The sequence below is a fragment of the Hypanus sabinus genome, chromosome 1, assembly GCF_030144855.1.
Source record: "Hypanus sabinus isolate sHypSab1 chromosome 1, sHypSab1.hap1, whole genome shotgun sequence".
NCBI classification, from domain to species: Eukaryota; Metazoa; Chordata; class Chondrichthyes; order Myliobatiformes; family Dasyatidae; genus Hypanus; species Hypanus sabinus.
In genome coordinates this window covers 89,825,918-89,852,373 of record NC_082706.1, presented here as the reverse complement: position 1 = coordinate 89,852,373, position 26,456 = coordinate 89,825,918, and the positions used below count along the sequence as shown (strand labels likewise).

General features: G+C 43.2%; 1 protein-coding gene across 1 annotated transcript in view; it reads left to right on the top strand.

The window, feature by feature from the left end:
- The window catches only part of LOC132395275 (regulator of G-protein signaling 22-like), a 126,147-nt gene that overhangs the window by 93,624 nt on the left and 6,067 nt on the right, over window positions 1-26,456 (top strand). Inside the window, exons 21-25 of the mRNA XM_059971626.1 lie at window positions 870-1,031; window positions 5,043-5,222; window positions 7,453-7,617; window positions 14,320-14,478; window positions 25,862-25,882. Coding sequence (XP_059827609.1) covers window positions 870-1,031; window positions 5,043-5,222; window positions 7,453-7,617; window positions 14,320-14,478; window positions 25,862-25,882 — 687 coding nt within the window. The remainder of the gene's footprint in view (window positions 1-869; window positions 1,032-5,042; window positions 5,223-7,452; window positions 7,618-14,319; window positions 14,479-25,861; window positions 25,883-26,456) is intronic.

The window sequence follows — 26,456 nt, the reverse complement described above, 5'->3', positions numbered from 1 at the left end:
TGTGAGTCATCATTATATCTGCAACATCAAAGTGCAATCTTTGGAAATGGAGAGAATTGGAGACATGGAAAGAAGTCATTGAGGTGAATAGAATGCTGGAGGAACTCTGCAGGTCAGATGACAAATAATGGAGAGGAATAAACAGACAATGCTTTGGGCTGAGATGGTCTCAACAATCGTTGACTGCTTATTTCTCCCCATTTTGTGTGTGTTGCTTCTGGAATTCTAGCATCTCCAGAATCTCGTGTTTATGAGAGGAATAGAGGTTTTTTGTTTGCAAAATGATCTAACTTTTTCATGAGTGTTGACACTAGAAGTGCTTTTTGAGAATTAGCTGACATAATTGTGAGCAGTTGTGGGCACCTTATCTAAGAAAAGATGTGCTAGCATTGAAGAGGGTCTAGAGAAAGTTCGCAAGTGATTCTGAGAATGAAAGAGTTAATGTTTGAGAAGCGTTTGATGGCTCTGCACCTGTACTAACTGGAATTTAGAAGGCTGGGGGCAGGGGGGCGGGAAACCTATAGAATATTATAAGACCTGGGTAGTGTGGATGTGGAGAGTATGTTTCCTATAGTGGGAGAGGGGGTGTCTGGGACCAGAGGGCACACCTCAGAGTACAAGCACTTCCCATTAGAACAGAGGATTTCTTTAGCAAGAAGGTGGTGAAGCTGTGAAAACCAAGCTATTATGTATATTTAAAGTGGAGGTTGATCGGTTCTTGATTAGTCAGAGTGTCAAAGATTACAGGGTGAAGGCAGGAGAATGGAGTTGTGAGGTAATAATGGCAGATCAGACACGATGGGGTGAATGGCCTAATTCTACTCCTATGTCTTATTGTCTTATAAACAATGACCACTTGATTCCCACAGCACATAACCAGCAAATGGACCACCTCATCAAAAGAAATCATTGCATTCCGTAAAGCATTGTTAAACCCAGTGACGGCTCTACAATTTCAGAAGTTCGTGTCAACAAAAGGAGAGCTGATGGAGAATAATGTGGTGTTTTGGCTTGAGGTTCAAAAGTACAAGGTAAGTTAAACAGAAGATCATGAAGTCAGATTAAAATGGTTAAGTAAGAATAACTACTTTCAAATGAGTCAGATATTAATTTTGAACCACAGTGAGAACATCGTTATTTAACTCATTTGGGATGTGGTGTTACGACTGTGATCTAAATCACCAGAAAGATAATGAAACTGGTGATGAAAGGTTTTTATTCACCACAACAAGCAGGTATTTTTCCTGGAGATCTGTCAGTTGCACCTTGCAAACTCAAACTACATCACATGTTTATACCTTCAACGTCAAAGGAAACAACAGGTGATTCAGTACATTTTCAGTTGTTACAATGACATCGTTTACTTCCATGTTATTGCGTTGACTTTGTTTCTTTCAATTACCTATCTACAATGGGAAATACCTCTGAACATTCAAACAGCTTTGCTGGGACAAAGTAATTCAGACAGATGGTCTAAAAGCTTCTGGGGACAGAAATCCCAGAGACCCAAAATTAATGTCAGGTCTAACTGAACACACAACTATCCCAGCTATTGGACTTCCGGTGTGGCGCAGATGCGACCAGCAGCATAATCAGTAAGGGCTCCCAGATGGTCTTATTTCCCCCTAAATAAGAAATGGTTATTTAATTAGAAAAGTGGGTCTTGTAGCATGAAAGAGGGAAATGAGAAAGACAAGAGGAAAACCGCAACAAAACCGGAAGACAAATGATAAAATACCAACCGACGGTGAGGACAATAACGTCAGCGCTAGCAACCAAGCTGAACATGAGGAAATGGAGGCTGTTCATGTGAACATCGAGGCTGAAATACAGGCGCTTCGTCCGGACATGAAAAAAGAACTGAGTGATTCCGTGGGTTTTCTAAAGAAGGAACTGGAGGATTTCAGAGAAGAAATTAACCAGAAGTTGAATGCTATTGTTGGTGATTTAAAAGAAATAACGGGCAGAGTTGAAGAGATGAAGCAAAGGGTAACAGAAGTGGAGGAATGGAAGGCTGAGGCCAGGGGGGTTCTTTCCCGTGAACTATCCCACCTATTGATTGATATATGTGACCATGTGATGAACCAAGTAACAATATTAATCTTGACTGCCAACCTCCTTAACTCCATCACAATGGTACAAAATAACTCAGGCCTTGATGCCTGATTTGATGCAGAACAATTAGCATAACCCCATTGATTTACATTTGGATGATGTATAAGAGAATGTCTCTTGGTCACTTCACTTTGCAAACCGTATCTCTTGAGCAGCCAGCATCCAGATTTGGGCCAGCAGCCTGTGCTCTGCAGACAATATCGTTTGCAAAGGTCTTCTTGAAACTTCGAACTGATGATTGGTTACGATTTACATTAAGATTGGTTCTTGCTTGATTTAATTTAAGTTATGTTTTAAGTTCAAGTTTATTGTCATTCACCCATATATCTGTATACCGCCAAATGAAGCAACATCCCTCTGGACCAAGGTGCACAACACAGTACATATAACTCACACACTTAACATATTACCACCAATAAATTAACAAATAATAAAGTGAATTTATGAATCAAGTAAAAAAGTAAACTGCATAATGCTACTGGCACTATGCATGATGAGATCTGAGTGGCAGCAGGAAGTTCAGTAGTCTTAAAGCCTGGGGGTGGAAACTATTTCCCATCCTATTAGTTCTTGTCTTAATACTATGGTCTTTCCTGTCTAATGGTAGATGGTCAAAGAGATTTTTAGAGGGATGGTAGGGATCATTGACAATGCTAAGCACCTTGTGTATGCAGCACTCCTGATAAATACCTTGGGTGGGTGGATAAGTGACCCCGATGATTATCTCAGCAGTCCTCACCGTCATCTGGAGGGATGTCCGGTCAGGTGACTGGTAATTCTCATACCAGACGGTGATGCAGCTGATCAGATGCAAAGCTCTCGATGGTGCTCCTGTAAAAATTGGTTAGAATTGGGAGGGGGGTGGAGGGAAGAGCCTCATTCGCCTCAATCTCCTCAGGAAATGGAGATGCCGCTGTGCTTTCTTGATCAAAGAGGAGGTGTTGAGGGGACCAGGTGAGATTGTTGGTTATGAGCACGCCCAGGAACTTGATGCTCCTAACTCTCTCCACGGAGGATCTGTGTACATGCAGTGAGAGTGGTCAGCCTGCGCCTTCCTAAAGTCCACAATCATCTCTTTGGTCTTGTCCACGTGGAGACTCAAGTTGTAGTGCTTGCCACTCTGCCGCCTCTGTACGCCATCTCATCCTCGCTGTTGCATCATCAGTGAACTTGATTCAGTTTGTACTGGATCCAGCAGTGTGAACAGCAGTGGGCTGAGCATGCAGCCCTACAGCGCTCAGCGCGATGGAGCTAGAGGTGTTTCTGCAACACAGAGTGACTGTGGTCTTTCTGTCAAGGAGTCCAGGATTCAGTTCCAGAGAGAAGTGTTGAGACCCAAACAGGACAGCTTATCCACCAGCTTCTGCGGGAAGATCATATTAAACGCTGAACTGAAGCCGATAAACTGCATCCTGGCATATGAGGCACCATTTTTGAGGTGGACCGGATGGAGTGAAGTGCAGAGGCTAGGTCATCAACAGTGGACCGATTTGAATGATAAGCAAACAGGAAAGGGTCCAATCTAGCAGGAAAATGGGATTTAATGTGATCCATAACCAGCCGCTCAAAGCACTTCATTATGGTTGAGTCAGTGCCACTGGGCGATAGACATTGAGGCAGGTTACTGGTGCCCTCTTGAGCACTGGGATGATGGCGGCCACTTTCAGGCCTGAGAGGTCAGTAGACTGTGCCAGAGAGATGTTGAAGTTGTCTGTTAGAACCTCTGTTAACTGGGCTCAATCCCTCAGCTCCCGACCAAGTACGCTATCAGGCCCCGCAGCTGTACATAGGTTTGACCCTGGCTAGGGTCTCCCTGATGTCAGCTGTGGCCAGACAGACTGCCTACTCTTCGGGGGGAAAGGGGGGCCTCCCTCACCAGCACAGCATTCAGTGCATCGAACCGAGCATAAAGCACATTCAGCCTATCAGGAAGAAAAGTGACACTCTCGTTGACACACAGGATGGACCTGCAGTCTGTTATGGTCTGAATTCCCTGCCATATGTGCCTCATGTGTCTGGTGTCACAGAAACAACTGTATATTTTCTGTGAACGACCCCCTTTTGCCTTCCTGATCGTGCGGGAAAGTGCCGCTCTTGACCTGAGAGCTGTCTTGTCCTCTGATCTGAAGGCAGCATCCCGTTCTCTCGACCGTGGCTGGACCTCTGCTGTCAGCCATGGCTTCTGATTTGCCCTCACAGAGATGTGCTTGATAATGGTGATTCATCAATGAATTTATCTGCTATATTCACATCATCCCATAAGTCTGGAATAATCCCTAACACTGGGAATTCATCCTTTGTGCCCATCCATGGGTTTTCCTTGAGAAGGTTTTGCTGAGCTATCTTGTTGAGTCTCTGCAACACATGTGCAAAAGATAGTCCTACATTTTGGGTTGAACATTTTAGTATTGTGACCAACAACAAAAAAAAGGACAAGTGACACCATCGAGGACATTTTCAAAAAGCGATGCCTCAAAAAGGTGACTTCCACCGTTAAGAATCCCCACCACCCAGAACACACCCTCTTCTCTTTACCACCATCAGGGAGTGGGTACAGGAGCCTGAAGACAAGCACTCAATATTTTAGAAATTGCTTCTGCTCCTCCGCCATCAGATTTCCGAATGGACAATAAACCCATGAACATTGCCTCACTAAATATCTCTGATGAGCAGAAGAGAAAACCACGAGCACACACTAACTTAGGTATTGCACTGTAGGGCTGTCACAAAACAACAAACTTACGACATGTCAGTAATAATAAACCTGATACTGAGGTAAATGCTTGGACTCTTGTTCCAAAGGTCAAAGTCTGGCACCTCGGGGCGGGGGCGGGGGCGGGTGTGTGTGTGTGTGTGTGTTTTTGGAGACTTCTGCTTCTTAAACAGGACAAAGAGAACTCGAGCCTTTACTCTGCTTATTTTCTCAGGACCTGTGTCATTCTCACGCTAGCGAGGAAATGATTCAGAAGAAGATTTGGGTCATCATTAATTGCTTCATCAACTCCAGCATTCCACCAGCTGTGCAGATTGACATCCCGTTAGAGTACGCACAGAAGATTATTAGCCACAGGCAAGAGCAGGGTCCGTACATCTTCAGAGAAGCACAGGTACGTAAGGTGAGGGAGGCCAGTGCATTTTGTGTGCATTATCAATAGCTTCCCTGGGACAAGATGATGGGAAAGCTGGACAATTAGTAAACTGCATAATTTTTGGTCAGTCTCCTCAACTACTAATCACTAATGCAGTAATACACTACATTTTTTGTGTGGAGGGTCAACTTTATAACCCAAGACAGCTTATACTATCTCGAGCTTCATTTTCTTGCAGGCAATTACAGGAAATATAAAAAATACAGTAGAATGTATAATTTTCAAAAGTTTCACTGAATTTTTTAAATTTCCTTTTTATACCTGGAAGAAAATGAATTCAGGGTGCTAGATGGTGACATATATGCACTTTCATAATAAATTTACTTTCACTTTGACTCCATGAGATTCTTAGGAATAAAATGTTTTAATTCAGCAGTAAGTAACCAGGTACTAGTAGAAAAATAGAAAATACTGGGAAAGCTCAGCAGGTCGGGCAGCATCTGTGGAAGGAGAAACATTCAATATTTTGATTCTGTGACCTTCCGTCAGAACCAAGAAAGAGAGGGTGTAGGTTAATTCAGCTTGCTGGGCAGATCCCATCACCTTACCAATAATAAATTGTTATACATACCAAGAATTTTAATGAGCTGGTGATGTCACTATTTTGATTCATCCTGTGTCAAACATTCTCTTTTGTTCTGCATATCCCTCTCCTACTGAAAACTAACTCACTTTGATGGACACGTGGGGTGGTTCCCTGAGCAGTCTGTCCATACCAGTTGGCAGAATGCCTCATCACCAGGCACCAAGACCTTGCTTGGCTGCAGAATCAGAATCAGGTTTATTATCACCGGCACGTGTCGTGAAATTTGTTAACTTAGTGAGAGGCAGTGAGATGGACCCTCCCACTAAGTTACTTCCTGCATGCCAGGAGTATCATTCCCATCATGCTATTGGACTATAGTGGGGATTTAGCTCACCTCTTTGAGGACTGTGAGTTTGCAAAAGAGGGTGTGGAAAAGGATGAGAGGACCTGATTCACGTTTCATCCCGAGCAGCGGCATGACAGAGGACTCTCTGATCTATGGGCTGGTCCCAGGGACGCACGGAAAAGTCAAAGACGCCCTTAGATCTGCCGGTGCATCAAGATGTCCATGGAGGAATGCTGCCAACTGGCACATCCCAGGAGTACGTGCAGAGGGACTCACTGAAGTTCAGTGGGGAATACCACATTATAGGGTTCTTCCACTACTGGATGTGGAGGGGCCGGGTTATGTGAGGAAGCCCCTCAATTACTGTAATAGTATACCACCCCTGGGGCCACATGAATGGCAACAGTCCTATCCATTTTAACAAATGTAATAGAACATGACATAACACATTGTCTATGAATGCAAGAATGAAAGGTATTGTACGGTTTATTCCTATAATTAAAAAAATAATGAATGAAGTTTTAAAAAGCCTTAACTCGCTTTCCCACCTCTGACAAAGCTCAGACTGAAAACGTTGACTGTTTCTCTGATGCTGCCTGAGTTTTCCAGCACTTCCGGTTTTTATTTTAGCTTCCCGGCATCTGCAGTTTCTTTGATTTTCATCTTACTGATCAGCAGATACAGAAACTGCAACATGTTCAGATACACATCTTACAATCTCACTGCTCCACTCCCTGATTCAGATTCAGATTGATTTATCACAGGTACATGGAAACATCGAGTGAAATGTGTCATTCGTGTGAACAACCAACACAATCTGAGGATGTGCTGGGGGCAGCCCACAAGTGGCGCCAACAAAGCATGGCTATGGTGTTCAGCAGAACACATAAAGCAACGTAACAACAGCAAAACAATCTCCACTCCTCCATCCCAATGCACATACATAGTCTTCTAATCTCAGGGTAGGCTGCCTTCGGCCTCCAGTCCCCAGCAGACTCATGATTCATGGACACTGGGCCTTCAATTTTCCCAGCGGACTCACAGAGATTCACAGACTTGTGATTCTGGCCTTGGGCCTCAATCTCTAGACTTCCAATCAACCTTTGGGCTTCAGTCTTCGATATTGACCCAGGACTTTCAGATTTTGGCTGTTGTATTTTAGATGTATTGCTTTTTTGCTCTGTGACATTCTGTTCACTGGAAAGTTTCACTGGTTTCAAGGCGTTCAGTTGATAATATAGTATTTTAAAGTGTGCATTTAAATCATTTGCCTGGGAGTATGGACAGCACAAAACTAATGAAGTTTTATTCCATAGATGGCAGTTTTCAATGTTCTATTCCAACTGTGGCCAGCGTTCTCTGAGTTCAGAAAGGGACTTGATCTTGATGCCACCTTGCCTGTTATGAAGAGAAAAGAATTGAGTGAACAGGATAAACAGAAAGGACTTCCAATGGACGAGAGCTCAGCTGAGAAGATGGAGGTAATTTTAAGTACAGGAAGTGGGTTCATTCTGGGTCCAATGCCAAGATCTTTAGTCTCGGACTGACTCTAAACCTCTCCTCTCACATCTGAGTAGTGACAGGACAGGAGGTGGGCAGCCAACCCACATCCAGAGTATTCAAAGTTCATTTAATAAGCCAATTCCAACACTGTTTTTCCTGATGAAACAGAATTCCTATTTTGCTCCAGTAAATACTAGCAAGCTTATTGAATTGTTATGAAGATTAGATAGTTGTCTCTGAGGTCCTGGGCAACACCACCCCTCAAAGTATTAAAAAGAAATGTCTTTGTCAAATGTTGCTCTGCACAAGCGGTCATATTTCCTAATATACAAACCAACTAGCCCCCTCTTGTCCCAAACTGTAAAATCACTACAAGTGCACTATATGAATACAAGGCTTATTTATTTCAAGAAGAAAATGAGTTTATGCAGTATCATTATAAGCAAATGGCACTAAGGGTGTTCTATTTCACCCTAGCTACCAGGTTTCCTGAGTCTCGTGGAACCTAGCGTCTGCAGCAGTTTAACGGGGGCACGACTGCACAAGCACGTGTAAATCGGACTGTGAGGCAGTGGGAGTATTTAAAGAGAACAGTTTGTGGAAGTAGGTCATTTTCTTCGGCAGTTTAACGGGGGCACGACTGCGCAAGCGCATGTAAGTTGGACCGTGAGGCAGCGGGAGTATTTAAAGAGAACAGTAGATGGAGCGGGCGACGGAGTAGAAGGGGACAGAGTAGGAAGGCTTTGTCTCCAGAGGCTTCGGCGAGCAGAGGCTGAGGACGAGCTTCACTCCAAGTGAGGTAAGGCCAGGTAAGTTCCTTTCAAAGGAGAAAGTTTCAAAAGTTGAGGCAAGTATTCGGTACGTCATGGCAGCTGAGATCGTGGTTTGTTCATCCTGCAGCATGTGTGAAATCAGGGATACTTCCAGTGTCCCTGACGACTATGTGTGCAGGAAGTGTGTCCAGCTGCAGCTTCTGGCAGACCACATTGAGCGTCTGGAGCTGCGATTGGATTCACTCTGGAGCATCCGCGATGCTGAGGAAGTCGTGAATAGCACGTTCAGTGAGTTGGCCACACCGCAGGTAAAGGCTACACAGACAGAAAGGGAAGGGGTGGCCAGTAGACAGCGTAGCAGTAGACAGGTAGTGCAGGAGTCCCCTGAGGTCATCTCCCTCCTAAACAGATATACTGTTTTGGATGCTGTTGGGGGAGATGTCTCATCAGGGGAAGGCAGCAGCAGCCGAGTTCATTGCACCTTGGGTGGCTCTGCGGCACAGGAGGGAAGGAAAAGGAGTGGGAGAGCTATAGTGATAGGGGATTCATTTGTAAGGGGAATAGATAGGCGTTTCTGCGGCTGCAAATGAGACTCCAGGATGGTATGTTGCCTCCCTGGTGCAAGGGTCAAGGATGTCTCTGAGCGGCTGCAGGACATTCTGGAATGGGAGGGTGAACAGCCAGTGGTCGTGGTGCACATAGGTAACAACGATATAGGTAAAAAAACGGGATGAGGTTCTACAAGGTGAATTTAGGGAGTTAGGAGATAAACTAAAAAGTAGGACCACAAAGGTAATAATCTCTGGATTACTACCAGTGCCACATGCTAGTCAGAGTAGAAATAGGAGGATATTTCAGATGAATACGTGGCTTGAAAAATGGTGCAAGGGGGAGGGATTCAAATTTCTGGAGCATTGGAACCAGTTCTGTGGAGGTGGGACCGGTATAAACAGGACGGTCTGCACCTGGGCTGGACTGGAACCAGTATCCTAGGGGGAGCGTTTGCTACTGCTGTTCAGGAGGATTTAAACTAATGTGGCAGGGGGATGGGAACAAGTGCAGCGAGACAGAGGGATGTAAAATGAGGGTAGAAACAAAAAGTAGTAAGGTGAAAAGTAAAAGTGGCAGGCAGGCAAATCCAGGGCAAAAAGCAAAAAGGGTCACTTTTCAACATAATTGTATAAGGGCTAAGAGTGTTGTAAAAACAAGCCTGAAGGCTTTCTGTGTCAATGCGAGGAGCATTCGTAACAAGGTGGATGAATTGAATGTGCAGATAGTTATTAATGAATATGATATAGTTGGGATCACAGAGATATGGCTCCAGGGTGACCAAGGATGGGAGCTCAACATCCAGGGATATTCAATATTCAGGAGGGATAGACAGGAAAGAAAAGGAGGTAGGGTAGCATTGCTGGTTAGAGAGGAGGTTAACACAATAGAAAAGAAGGACATTAGCCTGAAGGATGTGGAATCAATATGGGTAGAGCTGCATAACACTAAGGGGCAGAAAATGTTGGTGGGAGTTGTGTACAGGCCACTTAACAGTAGTAGAGAGGTTGGGGATGGCATTAAACAGGAAATTAGAAATGCGTGCAATAAAGTAACAGTAGTTATAATGGGTGACTTCAATCTACATATAGATTGGGTGAACCAAATTGGTAAGGGTGCTGAGGAAGAGGATTTCTTGGAATCTATGTGGGATGGTTTTCTGAACCAACATGTCGAGGAACCAACTAGAGAGCAGGCCATTCTAGATTGGGTATTGAGCAATGAGGAAGGGTTAGTTAGCAATCTTGTCGTGCAAGGCCCCTTGGGTAAGAGTGACCATAATATGGTGGAATTCTTCATTAAGATGGAGAGTGACTAGTTAATTCAGAAACAAAGCTTCTGAACTTAAAGAAGGGTAACTCTGAAGGTATGAGACGTGAATTAGCTAAGATAGACTGGCAAATGATACTTAAAGGGTTGATGGTGGATATGCAATGGCAAGCATTTAAAGATCGCATGGATGAACTACAACAATTGTTCATCCCAGTTTGGCAAAAGAATAAACCAGGGAAGGTAGTGCACCTGTGGCTGACTAGGGAAATTAGAGATAGTATCAAGTCCAAAGAAGAAACATATAAATTAGCAAAAAAAAGCGGCACACCTGAGGACTGGGAGAAATTCAGAGACCAGCAGAGGAGGACAAAGGGCTTAATTAGGAAAGGGAAAAAAGATTATGAGAGAAAGCTGGCAGGGAACATAAAAACTGACTGTAAAAGCTTTTATAGATATGTGAAAAGAAAAAGATTGGTCAAGACAAATGTAGGTCCCGTACAGTCAGAAACAGGTGAATTGATCATAGGGAACAAAGTCATGGCAGACCAATTGAATAACTACTTTGGTTCTTTCTTCACTAAGGAGGACATAAATAATCTTCCGGAAATAGTAAGGGACCGAGGGTCTAGTGAGATGGAGGAACTGAGGGAAATACATGTTAGTAGGGAAGTGGTGTTAGGTAAATTGAAGGGATTAAAGGCAGATAAATCCCCAGGGCCAGATGGTCTGCATCCCAGAGTGCTTAAGGAAGTAACCCAATAAATAGTGGATGCATTAATGATAATTTTTCAAAACTCCTTAGATTCTGGATTAGTTCCTGAGGATCGGAGGGTGGCTAATGTAACCCCACTTTTTAAAAAAGGAGGGAGAGAAAGACTGGGGAATTATAGACCAGTGAGTCTGACATCGGTGGTGGGGAAAATGCTAGAGTTGGTTATCAAAGATGTGATAACAGCACATTTGGAAAGAGGTGAAATAATTGGACAAAGTCAGCATGGATTTGTGAAAGGAAAATCATGTCTGACGAATCTTATAGAATTTTTTGAAGATGTAACTAGTAGAGTGGATAGGGGAGAGCCAGTGGATGTGGTATATTTAGATTTTCAAAAGGCTATTGACAAGGTCCCACACAGGAGATTAGTGTGCAAACTTTAAGCACAGGGTATTGGGGGTATGGTATTGATGTGGATAGAGAATTGGTTGGCAGACAGGAAGCAAAGAGTGGGAGTAAACGGGACCTTTTCAGAATGGCAGGCAGTGACTAGTGGGGTACCGCAAGGCTCAGTGCTGGGACCCTAGTTGTTTACAATATATATTAATGATTTAGACGAGGGAATTAAATGCAGCACCTCCAAGTTTGCGGATGACACGAAGCTGGGTGGTGGTGTTAGCTGTGAGGAGGATGCTAAGAGGATGCAGGGTGACTTGGATAGGTTAGGTGAGTGGGCAAATTCATGGCAGATGCAGTTTAATGTGAGGTTATCCATTTTGGTTGCAAGAACAGGAAAACAGATTATTATCTGAATGGTGGCCGATTAGGAAAAGGGGAGGTGCAACGAGACCTGGGTGTCACTGTACACCAGTCATTGAAGGTGGGCATGCAGGTACAGCAGGCGGTGAAAAAGGCAAATGGTATGTTGGCATTCATAGCAAAAGGATTTGAGTACAGGAGCAGGGAGGTTCTACTACAGTTGTACAAGACCTTGGTGAGACTGCACTGAGAATATTGTGTGCAGTTTTGGTCCCCTAATCTGAGGAAAGACATTCTTGCCATGGAGGGAGTACAAAGAAGGTTCACCAGATCGATTCCTGGGATGGCAGGACTTTCATATGAAGAAAGACTGGATCGACTAGGCTTATACTCACTAGAATTTAGAAGATTGAGGGGGTATCTTATTGAAACGTATAAAATTCTAAAGGGATTGGACAGGCTAGATGCAGGAAGATTGTTTCTGATGTTGGGCAAGTCCAGAATGAGGGGTCACAATTTAAGGATAAAGGGGAAGCCTTTTAGGACCGAGATGAGGAAAAACTTCTTCACACAGAGAGTGGTGAATCTGTGGAATTCTCTGCCACAGGAAACAGTTGAGGCCAGTTCATTGGCCATATTTAAGAGGAAGTTAGATATGGCCCTTGTGGCTAAAGAGATCAGGGGGTATGGAGAGAAAGCAGGTACAGGGTTCTGAGTTGGATGATCAGCCATAATTATACTGAATGGCGGTGCAGGCTCGAAGGGCTGAATGGCCTACTCCTGCACCTAGTTTCTATGTTAAAGGAAGGTGAGGGATATTGAATGGAAGAGTTATGCCCCCTTCCAGCACTTTGGGTCAAGAAAAGCTGTAATGTTCTCTCCCAGACCACCAAATCTTCAACCATCAAGCTCTTGAACCAAAGGGGATAACTTCACACAACTTCACTTGTCCCATTATTGAAATGTTCCCTCGACCAATGGACTTGCTTTCAAGCACTATTCATCTTGCATTCTTGATATTTCTTGCTTATTTATTTATTATTATTTCTTCTTTTGTATTTACACAGTTTGTTGTCTCCTGCACTCTGAATGCCCTTGTTGGGCGATCTTTCCTTTATTCTGTTATGGTTATTATTCTATAGATTTATTAAGTATATCCACAAGAAAAAGAATCTCAGGGTTGTATCTGGTGACATATATGTACTTTGATAATAAATTTACTTTGAATTTTGAACATTGAAGTTCCTTCACTGCCCATCCTTGGACATCTTCCTCTCCTACCCCATTCACTCAATCCAAAACTTCCAATGCAGAATAGACTTTCTGGGATCTAAACCCAAATCCCAGTCCTGGGGTTGGGAAACAGATAATCCTCTGGGATACCACCACCTTTTGCCACTATGGAGACCAGGAGTTCCCAGCCTGGGGTCCACAAACTATATTTCTAACAACACAAGTCCACAATTTGTGAAGGTTGCTTCTTCACCTCCCAACAAAGTAAGGATTGATGACCTCAGGATTTCTAAGAAATTGACCAACTTAATAGACCTACTACAATCCCTATTCCTCTGTTACTTCCCACACCCTTGCTAACCCAGCCACAGGCTCCCTATCAAGCCACCTTATAACATAGTGGAATAATTTTCCAGGACAAAGCTGACAATTGGAACATACAGTCATTCCAACCCTTCCTTCCTACATAACGCTTCAGTTTTGTATTCATCCATATGGCTATCCAAGAGTTTCTTAAATATCCCTAATGTACCTACCTTTTCCACCAAACCTGGCATGTACTGACCACTCTCCGTGTAAAAAGCTTACCTCTGACATCCTCCATGATTTCCTTTAATTACTTTAAAATGATGCCCCTTCACGTTAGCCATTTCCCCCCTGAGGAAAAAAGTCTCTGGCTGGCTACTTGATCTATGCCTCTTTTCATTTTGTATAGTACTGAGTAAAAGTCTTAGGCTCATATATATAGCTAGGGTGCCCAAGAATTTTGCACACAGCAATATAGTAATTTCATGCATTGCACTGTACTGCTGCTGTTATTAAAAGGCAAATTTCATGGCATATGTGAGTGAAGATAGATCTGATTCTGATATGGGTCTCTATTGTGGACTGGGAGTGGAAAGGGGGCAGGGAGAGGGGAACCATGGTTGGGAAAAGGGGAAGGGAGAGGGGAGGGAGGGGAAGTACCGGAGGCACTTTCTACAATGATCTATAACCCAATTGTTTGGAACCAAATGGCGTTGTGTGATGTCTCAAGGCTGGATGTGTCTGCACCAGCACGACCCACTGGCCCCTGGCACTCCTCTGCCAACTGTCCCACACCCCTCCTACAGTGCCCCAACCTCACCATTCCCACCAGATTTACAAACTCACTCTCCACTTCACGTTAACAATTACAGTACTGTGCAAAGGTCTTAGGCACCCTAGCTACAGTATGTACCTAAGAAGTTGCAGAGTGCAGTATATCTCTATCAGGTCACTACTCACCCTCCTTCACCCCAAGGAGAAAAGTTCGAGCCTGCTCAACCTATAGTGTTGTTATTTCTCACTGGTTTCTGTAAAAATTGCCTCATTGGTGATGACACTGGTATTTCATTTTGCAGTCTGGTCGGGATGCGAGAAGTGCGGAAATTGGTCACCCACGTTACCTGGGGATCAGCAGCCGGTCCAGTGGAAGCCAACACTCTGTAAAAACTGGAAGTGGAAAACTTAAAAGGGACCACAGGATCATAAAGTCCGAGAGTGAAATAGAAAATGAACAGGTCAGACATCTTTGTACAGAGCAACAAAGTTAACATGCTTACTGGGAAGTGGGAATAGGGCATCATTTATGGAAAAACAGTTATGTAATGGCATCATTATAAGATTTCAGATTTGCACTCAGTGGCCACTTTATCAAGTTTACCTGTACACCTGCTCATTAATGCAAATATCTAATCAGCCAATCATGTGGCAGCAATTCAATGCATAAAAGCATGCAGACATGGTCAAGAGGTTCAGTTGTTGTTCAGACCAAATCTCAGAATGGGGAAGAAATGTGATCTAAGTGACTTCAACTGTGGAAAGATTTTTGGTACCAGCTGGGGTGGTTTGAGTATCTCAGAAACTGCTGATCTGGCAGTTTTCATGAACTCCAGTCTCTGGAGTTTACAGAGGACAGTGCAAAAAATGAAAAACAGCCAGTGAGCATCAGTTCTGTGAGCAAACACCTTGTAAATGAGAAAGGTCAGTGGAGAATAGCCAGACTGGTTAAGGCTGACAAGAAGGACATGGTGCCCAGACATCCTCAGTGATTTCACATACCTAGACTTCAGAGCTCGGGTTATATAATAATATAATTTCATTGGCTTGAAACTTACTGAGTGAAAGAAAGCTTCAGCAAGCAATCGGAATACATGTCCTGGCAATGCATGGAGGGAGGAGGTGGGTTTGGATGAGATAAGAGGCTGCTGATTGCAACAGGGAGAAGAGGGAGGGAAGGGAGCTCTTCAGTTCGATCCACAGCACAAGTGATCCTGCGAGAGCCTGGTATAGAATCTGGAGTTTGCTGCTACAGGTACACCATGCACTCATGTGGAAGGGTTCCAGCAATCTTTCCATTGTGGGTCTGCCTCTACAACATTCAGCCATGTCTGCAGTTGAGATTTTTCACTCTACCAAGAATGAAAATGTTGCGCCTGTGACAGGAGCTGCTTCAGCTGGGGAAGAGACAGGGTCAATGGCCCTAGCCTGAGAGGGGCCTGGTTTTTGAGGGTGTTGACAGGTTGTTGGTGGGCAGGGGCAAAAGGAGATTAGGGTCTTCTCTGGAACTCTCAGGAGATCATAATTTCAGAAAATAGGAATAATATGGCCTCAGGAGGGATGGCTAGGTCAAGGGTCTTGGGAGTAAGGATAGCAGCTAAGTATCTGATCATAAGACATAAGACATCGGAGCAGAATTAGCCATTCAATCATGGCTAACTTATTTTCCCTCTCAATCCCATTCTCCAGCCATCTGTCCATTATTTTTGACACCTTTACTAATCAAGAACCAATCAACCTCTGATTTAAATATATCCAATGACTTGACCTCCACAGCAGGCTGGGCAATAAATTGCATAGATTCGCCACTCTCTGGCTGAAGAAATTCTTCCTCATGTCTGTTCTAAATGGACATCCCTCTGAACTGAGCCTGTGCCCTCCAGACTGAGACTCCCCCACTGTAGGAAGCAATCCTCTGCACATTCACTCTATCTAGGCCTTTCAATATTCAATAGATTTCGACGAGATCCTCTCTCATTCCGGGATAGGCACTGCACTATCAAACCTCACTGACCATTGTCACTTCCAGGATAACCATACCTGGATAGTGCAGTCTGATATAGAAACTGCACCAGACATATGTGTGACTACAACAAAAATTGAAAAAGGTAAACAGAACTTGGATCCACAGCACCCACTACATCATCATGTGCCAGTTTCCAACCGCCTAAGATCGAGGAAAAGCTTTGCTACAGTGGAGGAACTACCACACGGAACATCCCCCCGAACATACAGGATTGACTTCTGGCAACAAACAGAAGCCAGAACCCCACCAAACAATACAGTGCAAGACCCCACAGAAATGTTGCCAGACGGGGCACTGCTCGACAGACAGAAGTGGTGCACTCTCAACTGAGCAAGAGTGGGAGTTTGTAGGACGGGAGACAATATGGAGAAGTGGGGTTTAAAGACCAGCAAATCCTGTGAGTGTGGTGAAAGGGTGCAGAACATTGAACACGTTCTGCGCAACTGCCCACTCTCACCTGATTTAGCTGACACTGACCTGCTCAACATCAACCAAACAACATTAGAGTGGCTGGCTGTCTGGTGTGACAAGCTGTGATGATGACTACTTGAACCTCAATGACAAACAAAACAACCTGGAAATGTTTGTAATTGCACCTCACTTTGTCTAAGGTTTAGTTTTGAACAAAGAGCATTGAAATAATCAGTACCATAAATTCTTACTTCCTGCCTCCTAATCTCCCAGAGAAGGCTGCTTTCAGTTCAGTTACTTAAACCTTGGGAGTATTGGCCAGCAAACTTTACATCTGCCTACCTCTTGGCCCACTCTGAGAGTCTGATTTACTTATGTTACTAACATTTTCCACCTGTCCAAGATGTTTTAACATAGAACATACGGTACAGTACAGCCCTTCGGCCCACAATGTTGTGCTGACCCTTAAACCCTGCCTCCCATCTAACCCCCCACCTTAATTTCCTCCATATACCTGTCTTGTAGTCTCTTAATTTTCACTAGTGTATCTGCCTCCACTACTGACTCAGGCAGTGCATTCTATGCACCAACCACTCTCTGAGTAAAAATCTTTCCTCTAATATCCCCCTTGTACTTCCCACCCCTTACCTTAAAGCCATGTCCTCTTGTATTGAACAGTGGTGCTCTGGGGAAGAGGTGCTGGCTGTCCACTCTGTCTATTCCTCTTAATATCTTGCATTCCTCTATCATGTCTCCTCTCATACTCCTTCTGTCCAAAGAGTAAAGCCCTAGCTCCCTTAATCTCTGATCATAATGCATACTCTCTAAACCAGGCATCATCTCCTCTGTACCCTTTCCAATGCTTACACATCCTTCCTATAGTGAACTGGACACAGTAATCCAAGTGTGGCCTAACCAGAGTTTTATAGAGCTGCATCCCTTGACATATGAAAGCGAACACCCCATAAGCTTTCTTAACTACCTTATCTAACTATGAGGCAACTTTCAGGGATCTGTGGACATGTACCCCAAGATCCCTCTGCTCGCCACACTACCAAGTATCCTGCCATTTACTTTGTATTATGCCTTGGAGTTTGTCCTTCCAAAGTGTACCACCTCACACTTCTCCAGGTTGAACTCCATCTGCCACGTCTCAGCCCACTTCTGCATCCTATTCATGTCTCTCTGCAATCTTTGACAATCCTCTACACTATCTACAACACCACCAACCTTTGTGTCGTCTGCAAACTTGCCAACCCACCCTTCTACCCCCACATCCAGGTCGTTAATAAAAATCACGAAAAGTAGAGATCTCAGAACAGATCCCTGTGGGACTCCACTAGTCACAACCTTCCAATCCGAATGTATTCCCTCCATCATGACCCTCTGCTTTCTGCAGGCAAGCCAATTCTGAATCCACCTGGCCAAACTTCCCTGGATGCCATGCCTTCTGACTTTCTGAATAAGCCTACTGTGTGGAACCTTAACAAATGCCTTACTAAAATGCATGTAGATCACATCCACTGCACTACCCTCATCTATATACCTGGTCACTTCCTCAAAGAACTTTATCAGGCTTGTTAGACACGATCTACCCTTCACAAAGCCATGCTGACTGTCCCTGATCAGACCATGATTCTCTAAATGCCCATAGATCCTATTCTAAGAATCTTTTCCAACAGCTTTCCCACCACAGATGTAAGGCTCACTGGTCTATAATTACCTGGACTATCCCTACTACCTTTTTTGAACAAGGGGACAATATTTGCCTCCCTCCAATCCTTCACGCAGACCATCATGATAATGGCAGGAGGTGCATAAATGGAGGGATGGAAACAGTCTATCCCTATTTGAAGGTTCTTAAGACCCCACTATAACCCCATCCAGCTCTCCAGCCTGAGGAGAGTTCATATTGAAACCAGTGTGTCAATTTGAGGACATTTCAACCGAAGCTAGAAATCTAAGAGATTTTTTAAAATAAGGAAACAATAGATTGAGGATGAGGTTGGTGACAAGATGGATGACAAGAATCAGAATCTTAGAGTGTAAGGGTCATATAACAGTACAACACACAAAAATTAGGCACCCTAATCTGCCTAGTCGCTTTGACCTGCACCTGGACCATAGCCCACCATAACCCTCCCATCCATATATACACATACAAATTTCTCTTAACTATTTAATTCGAACCCAGATCCACCACTTCCACTGGCCACTTGATCCACACCCACACCACCCTCTGAGGGAATAAGTTCCCCCTCATGTTCCCATTTCACCGTTAACCCATGACCTCTATTTCCAGTTTCACTCAACCTAAAGTAAGTGGAAAAAACCTGCTTACATTTATCCTATCTACACTCCTGATAATTTTGCATACCCCTATTAAATCTCCTTTCATTCTCCTATGCTCTAGGGAATAAAGTCCTAACCTGTTCGACTTTTCCTGATAACTCAGGTCCTCAAGTCCTGGCAACATCCTTGTAAAATCCCTCTGCACTCTTTCAATCTTATTGACATCTTTCTTGTAGGTAGTTGACCAATTAGGCCCGCAATACTACAAACAATACTCCAAATTAGGCCTCATCAATGTCTTATACAACTTCAACGTAACATCCCAACTCCTGTATTCAGTACTTTTATTTATGAAGGCCAATGTGCCAAAATGTTTCTTTAAGTTGCTACCTAGCTGTGATGACACTTTCAAGGAATTATGTATCTGTATTCCCAGATCCCTCTGTTCTACCACACTGTTCAGTGTCCTACTACTGACACTGTTAAGTCCTACCCTGGTTTGTCCTCCCAAAGTGCAACACTTCACACTTGTCTTCATTACATTCAATCTGCCATTTTTCAGCCCATTTTTTCAGCTGGTTCAGATCCCACTGCAAGCCATGATTGTCTTCCTGGCTGTTCACTACACCCTCAGTCACCCTATAAGGCACTGCTAAGACCTCATTTGAAGTACTGTGTGCAGTTTTGGGCTCTTTATTTAAGAAAGGATGTGCTGACATTGGAGAGGGTTCAGAGAAGATTCACCAGAATGATTCCGGGAATGAGAGGGTTAACATATGAGGAACGTTTGACCTCTCTTGGACTGTACTCCTTGGAGTGTAGAAGAATGAGGGGGGGACCTCATAGAAACATTTTGAATATTGAAGGGCATGGACAGAATGGATGTGGCAAAGTTGTTTCCCATGGTGGGGGAGTCTAGTACAAGAGGGCATGACTTAAGGATTGAAGGGCGCCCATTCAGAACAGAGATGCAAAGAAATTTTTTTAGCCAGAGGGTGGTGAATCTGTGGAATTTGTTGCCACGGGTGGCGGTGGAGGCCAAGTCATTGGGTGTATTTAAGGTGGAGATTGATAGGTATCTGAGGAGCCAGGGCATCAAAGGTTATGGTGAGAAGGTGGGGGAGTGGGACTAAATGGGAGAATGGATCAGCTCATGATAAAATGGCAGAGCAGACTCGATGGGCCAAATAGCAGACTTCTGCTCCTTTGTCTTATGGTCAATCTTGATGTCAGCCGCAAATTTGCTGATCCAGTTTACTACAATATCATTTAGATCATCGATATAGATGACAACCAACAACAGACCCAGCACCAATCCCTGTGGCACACCACTAGTCACAGGCCTCCAGTCAGAGAGGCAACCACTCTTTGACTTGTCCCACAAAGCCAATGTCTAATCCAATTTGCTACCACTTCCTGAACATCAAGTGACTGAACTTTCTTGACCAACCCTCCATGTGGGACCTTATCAAAGATCTTGATGAAGTGCCTGCAAACAACATCCATTGGTTAGCCTTCAACTTTCCTGGTAATTTCCCCTAAAAGCTCTATAAGATTGGTTAGCTATGACCTAACAAACATAAAACCATGCTGACTATCCTTAATCAGTCCATGTCTATCCAAATACTCATATATCTGGTCCCTTAGAATATCTTCCAGTTACGGCACTTACATCAAGCTCTCCAGCCTACAATTTCCCAGCTTATTCTTAGAGCCTTTCTTAAACAATGGAACAACATTAGCTATCCTCCGGTCCTCTGGCATCTGACCCATGACTAAGAATGTATTAAATATTTTCGCTAGGCCCTGCAATTTCTGTACTAGGTTCCCACAGGGTCAGAGGAAACACCTTGTCAGGCTCTGGGGATTTCTGACTCCTCTGAAATTTGTACATGGTTTATGACTTCACTGCGGTTTTGCCTCATTTCTATAGATACAGATGCAAAAAAATCCATTTAAGATCTTCCCCATCTCTTTTGGCTCCATGCATAGATGACCACTCTGATCTTCCAGAGGACCAATTTTGTCCTTTACTATCCTTTTGCTTTTAATATCTGTGGCAGCCCTTGGGATTCTCCTTCACTTTATCTGCTAAAGCAACCTCATGTCTTCTTTTCACTCTCTTTATTTCCTTCTTAAGTGTTCTCTTGCATTTCTTATACTCATTGAGTACCTCATTTGCTCCTTCTGAGATATGCACCTTATGAGGATGTCGTGCTTAACCAGGGCCTCAATACCTCTCAAAAGCCAAGGTTCCATATTCTTCCCTTTTATTGTGACAGGCACATGCAAGCTTTGTACTTTCAACATTTCATTTTTGAAGGCTTCCCACTTAGCAAGTACACCTTTGCCAGAAAGCAGCCCGTCCCAATCCACACTTCTCAGATCCTTTCTGAGACTATCAAAATTGGCCTGTCTCTAATTTATAATCTCAACCTGACAACCAAACCTATCCTTCTCCATAAGTATCTTGAAACTAATGGCATTATAATGCAAAGTTTTCCTCTTACACAAACTTCTATCATCTGCCTTGTTTCATTGCCTAATAGGATATCTAGTATCACTCCCTCTCTTGTTGGAATCTCTGTAAATTGATGACAGAAACCTTCATGAACACATTTGATGAATTCAATCCCCTCCAGCCCTGTTACAGTGTGGGAATCCCAGTTAATATGTGGAAAGTTAAAATCACCTGCAATCACAACCTTATGTCTCTTGCAACAGGCTGTGATCTCTCTATAAATTTGCTCCTCTGAATCCCACTGACTGTTGGGTGGTCTAGAAAATAATCATATTAACGTGATCATCCCTTTCTTCTTCCTCAGTTCCACCCATACGGCCTCAGTAGACAAGCTCTTCAGCCTGTCTTGTCTGAGCATTGCTGTGTCATTTTCCCTGACTAGTAATGCCACCCCTCCCCTATAATCACTCCCACTCTAAAACAATGGAACCCTGGAACACTGAGCTGCCAGTCCTGCCCGTCCTGTAACTAATTCTCACTCATGGCTACAATGACTTAACTCCACATGTTGATCCATGCCCTAAACTCATCCACCTTTCCTACAATACACCCTGCGTTGAAATATACGCAACTAGAAGTATTAGTTCCACCTATCAACCTCTGCTTTAAATGTACCCAATGACTTGGCCTCCACAACCATCTGTGGCAATGAATTCATAGATTCACCACCCTCTGGCTAAAGAAATTTCTCTCATCTTTGTTCTAAAGGGATATCCTTATATTCTGAGGCTGTGCCCTCTGGTCCTAGACTCCCTCAATATAGGAAACATCCTCTCCATGTCAATCCAATGAGAATTGTACAATATATAAAAATAAATAAATAAATTGTGCAAAAAGAGAGCAAAAAATAGTGAGGTAATATTCATGGCTTCATTGTCCATTCAGAAATCTGATAGTGGAGGGGAAAAAGTTCATTCTAAAACATTGAGTGTGCGCCTTCAGGCTCCTAAACCTCCTCCCTGATGTTAGTAATGAGAAGAGGGCATGTGGATTTAAATGACAAGAGGGAGGGTTACGGGACAAGAAATAAAAGGTGTGATTGGAGAATACGATGTAGGAGAAGCATTTTGTACATGTTGATAGAAAAGAATGCTTATTCTAAGCAATTGGTGTTGAACTGAGACTAAAAGTGTCTAAATGAAAATGAGTGATATAATGTTTACTTGTGGCTTGCAATAATTTTCATGGAGAATCTTTTGTGAAGCTTGATTTGGGACTCAATGGGAGTGTATGATGCCTGAAGTTTTACTTCTAGGTCCTCAATAAGGCATTGACTCATATTGACATGCACACTTGGTGTCCAGTGGATGCAGCACTGGCCTGGATACCATCGTTTTTATGCATGTCATTACGCAGGATGGGGGAGTGAGCTGGAACCTGGCTGCACTGAGCTTTAAGAGGCACAACTATAAGTGTGAGTTAAAGTCAGGCCAGATTTGAAGGAAATTACATCCTCAGATTTGAGACAAGCTGTGCCTGGTTGTCCCTTCCATATACAAATGTTTAAAATCACCACTCTTTGACTTCATCCTTGTTGGATCAAATCTGCAGCGCACTAAGCCTTCTACACATCTGAAATTAGCAGAGGCAAAGTCTCAAAGGAAAATCAGAATTAATTTGTTGTCTACCAGCTTGATGTGTCGTGTGATGAATTTCCAGGCCATGGTTTAATTCCATAAGATGGCACTGAATTTGACCGTAGAATCATTACAGTGTGAGAGGAGGCAATACTACCCATTGAGTCCAAAATCAACTGACCACATTAATATAGCATTTTACAAATATCAGTTTGAAATGCACTAGTCGTTATATTGTTAAACACAGATTCCATTTTATTTATCACAAGTTATTTCTTTTTAACAAGGTGATGATGTCAGATGGAGAAGCATTGAACAGCAAAGGTGCTAGATTCTCTGGACAGGTGCAGTACTTGGGGAGATATCTGAGCATTTGAGAAAGATAGACCAGATGTAAGAGACAAAGCAGAACACCAATAACAATAGTTTAGAGGTGAAGAACAGATGAGATCCATCTCAGTCCTGAGAATTAAATGCTCATCAGAAGCTGTTGTAACTAATAATTTCTCATAATGCAAAGAACTGGAAATAATTATGTTTATTTATTAAAAAGTCTGAAAATTTACTGACTTTAAGAGTTAGGTTGTCAAGTTTTATAGTGCTTAAGTACTGAACTTAAAGATTAAGTTGAAAATCGGTTACCATAAGGCATAGAGGCAGAATTAGGCCATTTGACCTATCAAATCTGCTCCATCATTCCTTTTACCTCTTCCACCTATCACCTCCCTGCTTCTTTGTTCATCCCCTCCTCCACCTCCTACGTTCTCCCTCACCTACTATCCCTCTGAACCCCATTCTATTGTCTTGTCCCCATAACCTTTTGTGCCCTTACTAATTGATTTATGCAAGGAGATGAAGATGTGAACTTTCATCTATTTCCTTATGTTGTTGAATGAGGCAATTATGCCCATCATTGCCAATGCTGGCCCTCAGAGCAACCCTATCAATCCCATCCCCCACTTTTGCCCAGTCAACTGCTCCTTAATTCCACCACCCATACATAAAGGTCATATTTACCATAACCAGTCAACCTATCAATATATCTTCAACTGGGTTGTACCCCTCTCTGCTTTCCACTCAGATTGCTCTCTGTGGAACACCTTTGTCCATTCATCTCTCCTCGCTGATCTATCTCCTGGCACTTTCCCTGTAAGTGGGACAAGTGCTACACCTCCCCCTACACCTCCTCCCTCACCACCATTCAAGGCCGCGAACAGCCCTTCCAGGTGAGGCGACACTTCATCTGTAAGTTTATTGTGGTGATCTACTGCATCTGGTGCTCCCAGTGCAGGCTCCTGTACATTGGTAAGACATGACATAAATTGGAGGTCCGCTTCCTCGAGCACCTTCTCTCTGTCCAGAATTTCCTGGTAGCCATCCATTTCAATTCAACGTCCCACTCCCAGTCTGAAATGTTGGTCCATGGGTTCCTTTTCTGCCACAATGAGGCCACTCTCAGGTTGGAAGAGCAACACTTCATATTCTGTCTGGATAGCCTCCATCCTGATGACAGGAATATCATTTTCTCCAGCTTCCAGTGATTTCTCCCCCTCCCTTTCCTCTCTTTTTCCATTCTCTATTCTGGCTCCCCTCTTACCCTTTGCCTCTCCTTACCTGCCTATTACTTCCCTCCTTCCTCTTCTCCTATACTTCACTCTCTTATCCTATCAGATTCCTTTTTCTTCAGCCTTTTACCTCTTCCACCTATCACCTCCCTGCTTCTTTGTTCATCCCCTCACCCACCTCCCACGTTCTCCCTCACCTGGTTCACCTGCCACCTGCCAATTTGTAATCCTTTCTCTCACCCACCTTCTTAATCTGGCCTCTTTCCCCTTCACTTACAGTCCTGATGAAGGGTCTTGGCCTGAAACATTGACTGTTTATTCCTTTCTATAGATGCTACCTGACCTGCTGAGTTCATCCACCATTTTGTGTGTGTTGCTCTGGATTTCTAATATCTGCAGAACCTCTTGTGCCCAAAATTCCTCTCTAGTGATTAAATATGGCTTGCCTTTTCCAGCAGTCAAGTTAAGATCAATTAAACTGGTCTGAATTTAAGATTTATACAAGCTTGATTCATTGTAAAAGTATTCAGATTTTCTAACTTAGCTCTTTATAGTCTAAGTATGCTTTTTGTCTTACAATAGATCAATCACTTAAAAAAAATTCTCCTATGTAGGAAATCTCAAAGCAAGTTGTATCTAAGTTTCTAAACATTGCATCCATGTAAAATAAAAATCACACCATAAACATGAGTAAATTCAAAGCTTATTCTTAGAAATATCTGTGTGACAACGTAATTACACTCAAGTGAAATTAGTTTTTCTTAGAGTCAGGTAAAATGGCAAGAACTCTCAAACAGCTTTGGAATTTTCTGCATCATTACGTGCCATGCCGTATAACGTGGGCAATCATGGTTTATCCATGACTATGACTGTTCTTGGCAAATTGTCCTACAGAAGTGGTTTGTCATTGGCTTCTTCTGGGCAGTGTCTTTACAAGATGGGTGACCCCAATCATTATCAATACTCTTCAGAGATTGTCTGCCTAGTGTCAGTGGTCACATAACCAGGAATGGTGATATGCACCATCTGCTCCCATGGCTTTACGTGACCCTGATCAGGGGGTTAAGCGGGTGCCTACACCTTGCCCGAGGGTGACCTGCAGACTAGTGGAGGGAAAGAGCGCCTTACACCTTCTTTGGTAGAGATGTACTTCCACCCCACCACCCAATTTCTGCATATGAGTATTCTTTAACATGATTGGCTATTGAGCCAGCTTGATGACATTACAGCCACTGGGTGTATAAATCCCACTGATTAGCTGGCAGACGTCAGCAGGTTTTGGAATAATGCAAGTTGTCACCTCAGAATTGTTGGATCATTTTAGGCACTATTTCCTGAACCATACTGGGAGGCTTCTGAATCAAATTCTGGACCAATAATCTCCAAGAAAATGCATGAACAGTTAAAAAAAATCAGTCACTGAACTACTTTTTCTTTAAATTTTCTCTACAGGTTCAAAGTCATGGCCAAAAGGTAAGAAATTACAGAATAATATTCTTATTACCTGCTTGGTTTTCTGATAATATCTGGACCATGCGTAATGGCTACCAGGTTTAGGAAGAAGTATTTACTTCATTCATCCTGATCCAGCTTGGATAACTTCACTTACTTCAACTCTGAACTGATTCCACAAGCTATGGATTCAGTTTCAAGGATTCTCAACTTATGTTCTCTGTATTATTTATTTATTCATTATTATTTGCATTTGCGGTTTCTCTTCTTTGGCACATTGGTTCCTTGTCAGACTTAGTGTGCAGTTTTTCATCGATTCTACTGTATTTCTTTGTACTACTGTGACTGTCTGCAAGAAAATGAATCTCAGGGTAGTATATGGTGATGTATACATACTTTGATAGTAAATTTACTTTGAAGTTCAGCCAATACCATTTAAAATCTGTCTTCCCACCTTGCAACTTGCAAGGACTTTATTCCATTCTTCCTGTTTGTCCAGCTGCTCTATAGTCCCTCTGATTTTGTTAGTTTCCACATTCATGCTTCTGAGATGCCTCAACTCTAGTTTCCTCTCCACTAGATTACCTCATTATGT